The 13,135-nt window shown below is 42.7% G+C and overlaps 1 protein-coding gene across 1 annotated transcript in view; it reads right to left on the bottom strand.

Annotated features, from left to right (window-relative positions):
- Positions 1 to 12,890, bottom strand: part of NIPAL2 (NIPA like domain containing 2) — a 50,943-nt gene extending 38,053 nt beyond the window's left edge. Inside the window, exon 1 of the mRNA XM_031503742.2 lies at positions 12,666 to 12,890. Coding sequence (XP_031359602.2) covers positions 12,666 to 12,791 — 126 coding nt within the window. The 5' untranslated portion in view covers positions 12,792 to 12,890. The remainder of the gene's footprint in view (positions 1 to 12,665) is intronic.
- Positions 12,891 to 13,135: the final 245 nt, after the last annotated feature.

The following is a 13,135-nucleotide window of genomic DNA, read 5'->3' as shown; positions in this document are numbered from 1 at the left end:
CCAATGGTTTTCATAGTGCAATTCATATACTCAGAGATCAGTTAAGGTCCATATGAAGTACTGAAGGACAGCTGAAATAAGAGTAAAAGGGCAATTACCAGTGTGGGAACATGAAATGAAAATACATTTGATTTTTTCATTGTGATATAAAGGAAAAAGGGCATTGTTCAGTATATGAAAAGGAGAGAGTTAAAACATTTGGCATCATTATTGTTGGGAATAGAGAGAGGAGACTTGGTAACTACATTACCTCACAAATTTAAAATTTATCTTTTTCCAGAAAAGTTACAAATTGCAAAGGCTGGAATGAGAGTCTGGTAAGTTATGAAAAGGTGAGGGAACTTCAGAGGATACAGCAACTACAGAAGTGGGACTCTTCTATTTATCTCTGTGTTTTAATCACCTTCCTGAGATCCTAATTATATTCATCACTCTGATTATTTTAATTCATATACATAGCAGGTAACAAACCAAGCTGGAGAATATGAACTGTGAAATAATGTAACTAAAGTAATTTTTTATGTGCTTACTATTTTATATACAAACATATCTACCCACTGTATTGTAAAAAAGCCTAGAATTATAGAGTTGTTTAAGTTGAAAAAGACCTCTAAGACAATTCAGTCCAACATTAATCCAGTACTGCCAAGTCCACCACTGAAACCCTAAGCACCATATCTACATGTCTTTTAAACACCTTCAGGGATGGTGACTCAACCTCCTTTCTGGGCAAACTGTTCCAATGCTTGAAAACCTTTTCTTGGAAGATATTTTTCCTACTGTACTATTTAAACCTTCCCTGACACAACCTGAGGCCATTTCTTCTTGTTCTATCACTTGTTACTAGGGAGACAAGAATTACCCACCTCACTACAACCTACTTTCAGGTAGTGTTAAGAGACCACTATGAGTAGCAATATTTTTTCCTTTCTGAAGAGTTAAAACTAAACCTCTCAACTTCGACATTTCAATTTCTTATTCTCTGGAATGAAATCTTAAAACTAGAAATAAATGGGAGAATGGAGAAGGGGCAGAATGGATTTTTACACTGTTTCCATGAGCAGCCTGTGATACTTTGGGACGCTGTAGTTCCTGGGATATTTTGCTGCATAATCAAAGACCATTTAATATTTTTAATAATACCTGCTAGATTGCAAATAAAAACCTCTCCCATGACTGTATAAAAACATCAATCATAGCTGAAAACATCTTAATAAAAGATTTTCTCAAGTGCCATCACATATTGTCTCCATGGCAACTACAGAAATTAAATACCAGGAAAAGCAAGAATAGGATTATAAACTTTTGCCAGTTTCCAGGTCCCACAGGAGAAACAGGGAGGCAATCTAGCACTGCCTGAACAGCTTCTCCCACAAAATGGCCAGCTGGCTTGGGGATATGCTTCTACTGCTGCCCAGGAGCAGGCTTTCTGGATATTTCCTGTTTGACCCAGTCTAATTCCTGGTATACAAGGTAAGGTTCAAACCACACCACTCCAAGCCTAGGAATATTAATCCCCAGAAAATTCAGTCTGGCTCACACTGAGAGGCTGGGCTGTTCCTATCACATGCTTAACGTGGCTCCCTGGACCCCTAAACTGAGAGCCAAGGAGGTGATACAAGGCTTATGGGAAGCTGGAGGCAAGCTCAAAAGGGAGTGGATAGAGCTGTTCAGTGTTACAACAGGCAGGACAAGGCACAAGGAGTACTCTCAGAGAGATGTCTCACTCTGCATGTACACACAGCCTCTGCATGCACACACACATGTGCCTCCAGCCAAGCACAGAGAGCTTGTTCCCTCTTGTTATTGTAGTCTTGCTAAAGTACAAATGAGCTGTTTCTGACTCCACCTCAGTCAGAAACAGAAAACCCTGAGAGAAATGTAGCAGCTTAATACATTATTTAGCAAATCCTCAAAATAATTTTCATGTAAGAATCTCCCTTTACCAGTTGAGAGGAATGGCATACCTCTTCCAGCATGCACCTCTCCAGCACCACTTTCAAACAAAGGCAGGCTTATCTCCTATTCTAACTCAAATAATCTTCTGTTAGCTGTAACTAACCCTTCCTTTCATCTTCACAGAAAATGCTTTTCCATGTCACAACCTGAGTGAACAGTTGTTGAAACACAAAGTCACCCATGTCAGACATGGGTAAAAACAGGCAGAAAACCACACTGCTTCCAAGCCAGTGGCACTGCAGAAATATTCTAACAGGAGTAACAACAGGGCAGGGAAAAAAGAAAAGACCTGACTGCAATTAGAATGAAGTTGGAGCCATCTGTTTAAAGAATTATTTGATTTTATGGCAGAGGAAGGAGCTGCCCAAAGGCCCTTCCAGTGTGTTGTTCCTGCAGAGGGGTGCTCTGCAATAGTTCTCTCGCTTTCCTTCCTGCACCTCTTGCACTTGGCTCTCCTAGTTTGATTTCTAGAGTGTTAATCATTTACAGAGAGTTCCTAATGCAAAAAAAACCAAAAACAAAACAACAACAAAAAAAAAAAAAAAAAAAAAAAAAAAAAAAAAAGTGGACTCCAGAAGGCAGAACCTTCTGCTTAGCAGCATTATTATTTTAAATATAAACAACTGCTAGATTATCAGTGGTGATATAAAACAAGAGGCCCTGAACTCCCTGAAATGTTCACATGTATGTAGATGGGTACATAAACACATGGCTGGATGCTTTTAGTTTGCAGATACTTAATGCAAATCTTGGAATAAAAAAATAAACTCTAAAGAAATGGCCTCACATGCAAATTTTTTGCAAGGGCCTGAGATATAGGTAGCAGGCTCTATGACATAGTGCAGTGGTACATTTTGACATTTTACTACAAACTGTAGTTTACTGGTTTAAAATATAAAGTATTATTAGCATTTTGTAACCCATGGTGAATGCTGACATAAAGAGCAGGTGTTTAGGTCACAAAAATCCAAAGCATCTACTTCATAGCTGCCTTCTGCAAGAGAAAACTAAGATCAGTGAAGTTGAATGATCCATTCTACGTACCTTTAACACCTTTTTATATTGTCTGTTGTACTTACAGAGATAACAAGGTGATTATACTTTTTCCCCTAGTTATTAGTATTGTTGGTCTTTCAGCAATTGTGTCTTATGTGGATTCTCCAATATAGAACTTGCTGTCTTTTTTCCCTGCTATTTTAGCATTAGTATAGGATAAAATGGTTACAGACATTATCCTTGACAGGGATTACTATGGAAATGAGGTGAGGAAGATAAATTCCTTTTCAGGAATTGAAGAGATGGAGAAGAACTGAGTATCTTTTCCGTGAGCCAGATGCTATTATCTCTCACATGCATGCTTTTTAAACCATGCATTGCTCTTCAGTTTGTCCTGGCAGCCTCTGATGTGTGGTTATCACAGCAGCCAGCTCAGCCTCACGCAGCTGGAGCCACTCTTCCAGCAAGATGGGGGAGAAAACTGGAAGGATAAAACTGCAAAAACTTGTGGGTTGAGATACATACAGTTTAATAGATAAAGCAAATGCTGCATGAGAAGCAAAGCAATATCAGGAATTCATTCACTGCTTCCCATCAGTGTATAAGTGTTCAGCCATTTCCACAGAAGCAGGGCTCCATAGTGGGTAATGGTTACCTAGGAGGACAAATGCCAAATGTCCCCTTTTCCCCTTTAGCTTTATATGCTGAGCACAACACCATAGGTATGGGAATATTCCTTTGGTCAGTCAGGGTCACCCGTCCCAGCTGTGTCCCCTTCTTCTTGTGCATCCCCAGCCTACACATCGACAGGGCAGTGTGAGAAACAAAACACACCACAGTGCTGTGCAAGCACTGCTCAGCAGTAACTAAAGATCCTGATTGCCAGCAATACTTTTTCATCATAAATCCAAAACACAGACCACACAAATTACTGTGAAGAACATCAACTCTGGCAAAAACAAGTACAACAGTGAAGAGATGGAGTAGACGTGATCAGGTGAAAGCTGCTATTATTTGTTTGACAGAAGCTTCTGCAGACATGACAAGCTTTGCTCTTGGTCATCTTGAGATGAAGACCGAGTCATTGCTGCATGATAACACAGATACTGAATAAAAATGTTCATGGTGCTTTAGTCACTGCTGAGCGCAAAAGATTGTTACTTTGAGAAAAACAAAGGGAAGAAAATAATGTGATAAGAAGTCAATAAATAAAAGAACCTTGTGACAATTACAAAGCAGAAAAAAATCCCCAAACCCACAACAATACCCCCAATAAAAATGGAAAAGAAACATTAAGAAATAGTAGGTTAGAGTCATAAGGCAAAGTAAATGAAGTCACAATCTATTTACTCCCAAGCTCAAGCCCAAAAAATTAAACTAGGTTTTAATTGATAGTTAACTGTGTGGGTACAAGTTTCTTATGCACACAAACCCCATATTTTGGCTGTTTTTCACAGGAACATATTTACAGTGGAGATATCTTTGGCTGTTGAAGAAAAGGGCTTCAAGTACAATCTGTATCAGCTGGCAAAATTACTTTGTTTCCAGCAGGATGACAAGTCAAATCATCCAATATGTTAGCTAGGACATTGGTAGAGGTTTCATCTCCCATGAGGCTAATTTGGTTCTAGGAAGTTAAATGTCAGCAAGAAGTAGACTTGTCCACAAAGGGATATGCACTTCTGTGTTACTACGTCACCCCAGGACCATGAAGAAGTCCTGTCCAAGGAGCCAGTGGCTGATTTGCTCTGAGTCATTGTTTTTGTGTGTGGAGGGGCTTCCTCCAAACCTTGCACGTCACCACAGACCTCTACCTTACAGGGTTGTTTCTTCAAAACACAGCAGGATACAAAGGGACATACAGCCAGAGAGTGGCTGTGTGCCTCATCCAAGAGTTTAACAATTCTGTGATTTCTCACTGTCATAGTTCCATAATCTCTCTTCATTTCCCCATTATGGGCAAAACAGTTCATATCACCAAATGCAGCCAAAGCTTTTAGCCTAGATGATGTCAATCAGTCATGAATGTCATTGAGGAGAGTGGAGTTATACCAGTATAATCTCAGTCAAAGCAGCACACATCTGTTCAGTTTGAGACTGACTATTTACTTTTGAGCACACTGCAAATATCCCTTTCTTAAGAGCTCTGCTCCAGGCCTGGTGTTGATTCACACACCAACTGGCTGTTCTTTGAAGCTGCTGGCCACACATTTCAAAGTCCGTATTAGTCAAAGTGTGGAAAACGTATCTCCCAACTGCTCCCATTAGTGAATGCCATTGTTCTGGGACACTTCATGGTGACATTATAAACATGAGCGTAACAGTTTATACATGTCACCAAAACTCCAAATGGAATAATCCCAGTCTTCAGTTACCAGGTTAGTCAAATGTCCTCACCTCCCTTATGACTCAAGTGCACAGTCAATTGTTTGTTCATCTTTCTAAAGCCTTGGGTTTTGAGTTTGGTCGTATTTTTGCTTGAGCAATTTGGGTTTTTTTGATTTCTTCAAAGAGGACAATCAGATATGGCAGACTATAAGGCCATAGTACAAGAAGGACCATTCTTAAGTGCTGAAGAGCAATGCAGTCTTTGGATCATGAAATCTTAGGGGGCTGGTGTTACAGGTGAGATTTTACATTAAAGAAAACTTTTATTTTAAAAATTACATTAGTGAATATTTTCTTGTCAATTCACCCAGAAAAACTGCCTCATAAAGGAGTCAAAAGAGTGCTAAGGCAAATGAAGCAGCACAAGCACAGATTCAAGGTGGGAGCAACACTACTCCTTTGTGTGACAGCAATGTCCTAGATCCAAACAGCAACCTCATGAAATCTCAGGAGCAGACAGGTGTTGGTATGTGCAGCCAGACTTTCACTCTGCATTACTTTGCAACTCACAGACATGCTGTGAGACTTGAAAATCAAGACAGTGGCCACAGCCAACTAAATTTAAAGTAATTACTTGTAGACTAGTCTAGAAGCTGGGAACAGGAAGGGCAAAGCACTACACTGAGCCAGGCACGTCCAGAGCAGTGTAGGGATTCAGATTCATCCTATGCCTGGTCTTTCCCACTCAATGCTGACTAAGGGACAAGGAGGATTTGTCCTGCTCTGCTGGCTCCATAATTTAAGCCCTCTAGTCAGTGGCTAAGCTGCATATCAGACACAGCCTACACAGTGCACCTCATTTTTCTTCATCATACCATTTTGAAGAAAAACTAAATTCTGCACTAGGTAGGATATGTTTAATTAGTGATTCAAGTTTCTTTGCATCTCTCTTCTGCAGTCCACTTTCTGACAAATTACAAGTATTGTAATGTTCCTTACTGCCTAGAAATTTCCTAATTAACATTATCACGCCTCTTAAAACAGATTAGTGTAATTACAAAGATCCTGTTTAACTTGCAGTCACCTCAATCACCAGTAAAAAAAAAAAATAAAAAATTCAAATGCAAATGTTCTTTAATGTCCTCAGAAAAAAATTTAAACTCATTTTATTATAGCATCTGCTGGGAAGGGAAGCATGGAAAACAGTCTGAGATTGTGAAAAATAGCCCAGAGAGAATCAGACAACAGACACTCAGACAAGCTATAGCTGGTGCATAGCATGGCCCCAGCTCTGCAAGAGCATTCATTTCCAGTGTCCTGCATGAGGTGTCCAGGAAGACTTCTTCAAAATTAATTGTGAACTATCAGCCTAAATAAAATTGTTTTGCTCACCAGCTTCTGATCTCTGTCAGGCACGGAAACAGTCCTGCAAGCAGCTCTGCCAGTAATGCTGAAAAGATGTCCAGATGTCCTGGTTTGTAAGATAAGCTTGTATTCTATTTGCCATCTGTTGGAGGTTGGGCAGGTTTGTTATCTCTTCCAAGAACAATGGTTTGCTCCGAAGAGGTAATGGTTTGTTAATGGGCCATTGACTGATTCAATGCAGGGCTGGTAAACGTAACATCATCCATTGTGAGATGCTCCACCCAGAGGGGGAAGCCAAGCACTCTTTTATTGTATAAAGGGGTACCTTTGGGGGACAGAGCAGCTCGCTCTCTTTGTGGGATTTCCCAGAGAAGCAGCTCTTTCGGCGGAATTTCCCAGAGAAGCGGCCAGAGCGCGGTGAGGCAGCGGCGGCGGAGCTCAGAGGCAGCCCCGGCGCAGAGGAAGACCGGCCCAACTGCCACCAGATCTTCAGAGAAAACTATACCTCCTAAAGATCACCACTGCATCTGCAATTCATCAGCCACTGCAAGAGGAGCAATAATCCCAACCGAACTGCTACCAACACCCCGAATCCTCAGGTTGTGGACTTTATCACTAGTTTTGTTTGTACCGATTGCATTTGCCTTTTTAAATTGTTATCTAGTTTTCTCCTAGTAAAGAATTGTTACTCCCATTCCCATATCTTTGCCTGAGAGCCTTTTAATTTAAAAATCCTGGTAATTCGGAGGGAGGGGGTTTACCTTCTCCATTGCACAGGAGGCTTTTGCCCTCCTTCACAGACTCCTGTCTTGTCAAACCAAGACACCAGAATAGATGGACTTTGAGTTCTCCCAACATCAGCATTTGCTTTGAGGCTGCACACAAGCTCAGGATGTAGCACTGGGCTGGTTTGCTGTTCTCTGCTACCAGCACCATGCTGGGCTTAGCAGGAAACTGCCACAGGCACATGACTCTTTCCAGGCTTTGTAGGGGGAATACAAGCAGGATACTAGAGGCCTGCCAATAACACACACTAGGAAATTCTGCTCTGGGACCCTGAGAAGTGCCTGGTGGAACCCAGATAAAAGGTCAGTCCTCAAGGAGGCTTATAAAACTGCATACTGCCTCCAGTCTTTGGGCTACTCTCCCATTGTTCCAGACCTGCTGCCCCATGTCCAGCCTCCTCTATATTCATAGGTATAACCAGCTTCATGGCTTGCTCCCACTCTGCTTACAGTGGTTGATAAAAAACCCTGTATTTCCCTATGGAATTTGAGAGCTGGGACAATACAGACATGCTTTTAGTATTGTGCAAAAGGACAGGCAGGGGATAATGCTTTCCTGTAGTTATTTCCCTTACCTTTGAGTCATGAGTAAGTTCCCAAGCAGCAGCTGATCTCTCTTAAGCAGCTGATCTCTCTTTAAGCTAGAGGCTGAAGTCTATAAGCTGTGTGCTCATTTCACATCAGAGATGTGATCTTTACATCTGCAGGGACAGTTGATGTTCAGCACAGCTGAATGGATGTAAGAGGTTAAAAAACGATATGGGCAATATTTTCTAACCAGTGTTCAATTTTGCTTTCTTGTGTCAGCTTCTTGGTCACATTAAAGCTAATCAGAACACAACCCTCAGCAGATCAGACCTACAGCTCTGGCAGAGCCTGAGAGCTTGTGTGCAAGTGAGTCCAATTGAGAGTCCTGCATTTATGAGCCAAAGCCACAAAATTGTTTTCTAGCAGAAACTAGTTAAATGGGCACTAAACCATGGAAAGTTGCTGGATTTTTGACAGCAGAACAACACTGGAAAATCGTGCAATGCTTCTTGCTTCTAGCAGCAGTGGGGAGAAACTGACCTACAGGAGATTCTATCTGAACACAGGAAGAACTTTTTTACTGTGATGCTGACAGAGCACTGTAACAGGCTGCTCAGAGACGTTGTAGAGACTCCTTCTCTGGAATGATTCAAAAACCTTTTGGACACAATTCTGAGTAATGTGTTTTAGGGGGCCCTTTTGAGCAGGGTGGTTGAACTAGATGAACTCCAACCTTACCCATTCTGTGATTCCTTCTGACCTTACCCATTCTGTGATCATGTGCTTCATTATAACATTTAAGTTTTTAATTCCCCTATAAGAGGTTGAAAGGCTGAATAAAGTCCTCTTCCTAAGTTTTGATTTATTAGGACTGAAAATAATATACATTTCCCTAATACCTAAGAAATTGGATGCATTTTCTCCCACATTTCCCAATAAGATAAACTGAAACTGCATGAACTCTGAAATCTGATAGGTAAAGGACAACAGGATGAAACAGAGTTAGTGTTTTGATACCCTTGTTTGCTTTCAGTGAAGAGTTTTAGAATAAAGAGATGGTGTTGAACAGGAAAAACTTCACTGCAGTCTTCACAGATGAGTACACCAGCAGAAAGCTGGGTGAGGACATTTGCCTCTACCCATGCTCAGGGACTGGTTTACTGATTAACCTGAAAAAGTTAACATCTGCAGTGCATCCAGGAGGAGACTGGAAACTGAGGTATCCTACAGAGACTGAGAAAATACCATTAAAAACCCCAGGAGGGTTTGTCTTCAACAGCCTTTCTCTTCTTTCCTGCAGAGGAAAGATGTCATGATAGAAATCCACCTATGCTGTGGCCATGCTGCCCTCTGACTCCCACCCACATTTCCTAGGTTCACCTTGACTTGCTCTAGAGTTTTTCCTAATTGAAAGCCATGGTTGAAAATGCCATTGCTTAAGTGTTTAAAATGTCCTGGTGAATGTTTGTAGGGATGTACCATGACAACATTTTTCTCTGGTGATGGTGCCAGCTGAAGAGACTCCCACTGTTTCTGGGGTGCTTCTTCAGCCAAGGCAAATGGAGAGAAAATCTTTCCATGGAGACAGCTCCCTGCCTTCCTGCCTGGAGTCCCTCACAACACAGGTGAAGCAGCCCCCATGGCATCAGAAGTACCAGCAGGCTCTGGAAAAAATGGGACCAAATGATGCTCTCATCTTGGCTGAGTGGAGCTAGACATCAACCCCGAGTAAAGAGAGGACTTGAAGCACCGAAGATGTTCCTCTTGAACAGAATGAACTAAAAACCTCAATTGTGCCATTCCACACAAAATCTAGATTTCATCTATATGATAGAAGGCAGAGTAAAATGACCTCTACAAGAATCTGCTTAATCTGTGGATTTCTCATCACACCTGATAGCAGCCACGATCACTCACTGATGAGACCACGCAAGGCATCAGGCACATACCACCTGACAGGCTCTGATAGACTGTGAGGGGCAAGAGAGCACAAATCCATCTGTGTCAACCCCTAAATACAGAGCAGAAATTATTTATTCCTACAGTCCACAAAATAAGAGAATCTTTTGAGGTGGCTGTCTGGGCAGCCAGTAATAACTCAGAGTCTATGAAGTGACAGGCAAAGAGGGAAAAAGAAGCAGAAGTGAAATAAATTTCTATCTCTGGCTCTGCACTTGAATAACTACACAGAGTGTCTACGCACAAATAGACATGTGAAATGCTGAGTTACAGAAGAGTTGTTATGGGGCTCTGAGTAACATGGTTTATTGGAAGCTGTTCCTGCTGGTGTCAGGGGGGCTGGAATTAGCTGGCCTGCAGGGTCCCTTCCAACCCAAACTATTCTATGATTTTATTTCATCTGAGCTCTCAGTGACTGTTCTCACCCAGATGTTTTCTACTACTCTGATAATACAGAGTCAAACCAAGATCAATACTGTAGCTAATAATCTCAACTAATCCTGCAAATTGTTTTTGTCCATAAACAACAATATTGTAAATAAGTAAAAACCTATGAAGGGACATAAAAATGTATTACACTAAGGCAATTACATACACTTTCTATTAAGCAGACAAAGCCCACATGTTGTGGCTCCCTATACTCATTATTCCAGCAGACACAAAAATATTACAATATCAGTTTCCAGGAAATACTTCAGGTAACTAAGTACATATTTCATCAGATTTTACTGCACCATTAAACACATGTCCCATAACACACCTTGCCTATACAGGGAGGGCTGTGGGAGCATGGCCTGGGTATTGCTGATTTCAGAGATGCAGCTCCTCAAGCAGTATCAACCAAGCTACATCCATGCTGATGACAAGGAGAAATCCTACCTCCACTGTTTTTCCCCATGGTCATGTGTGCCCTGTTCCACCCTTATGCCAACAGCTAGTATACAATCAGCCTGATTAAATGGAGGGGTCTCTCAGGAGAATAATCCCAATTAAATCAAAAGATAGAGAAATGTAATTCTAACACAGAGGCATTATATGACACAGCCACATAGACACAGCCACTTTAGTTTTACCAGGGAGCTGAGTGTTTACAGACATCACTGAAGGCCTACTTTAGTGCTATGGATTTCCCTGAAGAATGTATCAGACCTACTACTCCTGTGTGGATGTGTCCAATGCCCATGTGGCACTAGGCAACCCCAATTGGCAGCTCTGCCAAGCCACTCATGTCTAGGAGCTCTTGAAAGGGGTCTTACTCTTTCACCTCTTGATGGGGTTGAAGGGGCTGGAAAATACTCCCCCAAAAATAATTCACCTCAGCTGTCTTGGGTTGCTCCCAGGCAGATCAGAGCCAGTGCAGTTATGGTCTCTTGTAGAGGGAGAAAACAAAGAGCTCCTTTTCAAACCAAGAGGATGACATTACATCAAGAAAAGGGGCAGGGAGAGAGGCCCTGTGTGAAGACCTGAAAATGGGATGATCCACTGAATCACAGCCAGGATAGCCACAAACAGGAGGGGGGAATTGTTTCTGAGGCTTCCAAAAATGTAAAATGTGAAAATGGAGGTGGACAGAAGAACTTAACTGTTGGAAAAATTAAGGTTGGCATCAACACATGACCCAAATGACCATTACTGCTCCAGAGCTACAACTAAAGAAAATAAAAGAACACAATATCAGTCTCACCCACAGACACCCAAGCAGCTCTAAAATATTATTAAGGTCTACCCAGAAAGCTATCACATTTTAAAAAAAGCAATACTCATGCAACAATCCCAAGGAGTACAGGATCAGGACTGGAGGTTTTCCAAGGAAACAAAAACCCCCCTCTTTGACATGCAGGTGGGTATCCCCATGCCATGGGAATTCCCTATTGCTTGGCAACATTCCCTATCTTCTTGGCAGCTGGGCACGCTCACAGCCTTGGGACAATTCACAAACCCACAGTAAAACCACTGTCTCCACATTCTTGTCTCCCAGTAAGAGACCCAGCTCTGGTCTTGGGAAGCACTGCCACCAGCCATCAGCCAGGAGTCCTGCTGCTCCAGGAGCCCACGCACAGGAATTCTCAGTTTTCCTTTTCTCAGAGGACATGAGGCTGAAAAATGCTCCCTGCCAAATGGATATCCACCCAGTAGCAAATGCAGAATGCTGAGTGGAAAGTTTTTGGGACCTTCTTCAGGCTATCACCTTCTACTGGGCTGCTCCTAGAAAAAGGAGAGCAGCAGTTGCAAGCCATTTTATACATAATTTATACCAATACTTTTCATCATGACAAAGTGGTTTGCCTCTTATGCAGAGAAAATCAAGAATGTTGGGTATCCTTCTATGCCTTCTAGTTTGTGAAACAAAAAGCAGAGAAAAGGTAAAGGGTTTAATCAACCTCCAATTCATTTTTATTGTTAGCAGATGCTTCAAATTGCTAGCTCTTAGGGGCCACTTCAGTCTCTCTTTTGCAGTTGCCTAAATCCATTGTCAGCACTGACAGTGACAGAAAACACAGATGACAAAAACCAGTGCTGCTCGAGCACAGAACAGAACCGCTCTGCCCAGCTCCTGCTCAGAAAGGACGGCTCGGAGAGGGAGTCAGGGTGGTGCAGGCTGAACAGTGGGGTGAAGAGGGAGCAGAGCCAGCAGCAAACAGGTGCTGGAATGGGGCTCTTCAGAGGACACAGGAGAGAGGCTGAAGTCAGCATCGCCCTCTCCCCAAGCCCTCTTGCTGCTGGTGCTGCTCGCTGGGCACTCACCTTGTGTGTGCTGTACCAGGGGCCAGACAGGGCCCCGCTCCCGGCTCCCGCTCCCCCAGAGGATGCATTCCAGGACGCCTGGGATGATGTCCCCGTCCCTGCCCTCAGGCCCCAGCCGCTGGCCATGCCATGCAATGTCACACCGGTGGGGAAGGGTGGCTGTGAAGAGAGGTGAACAGGATGTGGACGTGGCACTCTCTTCTGGTGCGAGGAAGGCTCCTCGCATGGATCACTCTGCACGCAGGTGTGTGCGGCCAGGGCTGCAGTTGCTGCTGTGCACCAGGACGCCCTTAGCTGGAGAGTAGATGGAGCATAGGAGAGGAAGGGGAGCTTGACAGAATGTTTTCCTGCTCCTTGCCAGGGTATTCAGGTGCCTTTCTTTTCTGTCTCTGACTTCCCCAATGCCCCACCCTGCTCTGAAGAGGCAGCCTGGGAATTTAACTCCTTCAAATCTGTGCCTAAACCTAATG

This window comes from Lonchura striata, chromosome 1 (assembly GCF_046129695.1).
Source record: "Lonchura striata isolate bLonStr1 chromosome 1, bLonStr1.mat, whole genome shotgun sequence".
NCBI lineage: Eukaryota > Metazoa > Chordata > Aves > Passeriformes > Estrildidae > Lonchura > Lonchura striata.
This window is presented reverse-complemented; position numbering and strand designations above follow the sequence as displayed.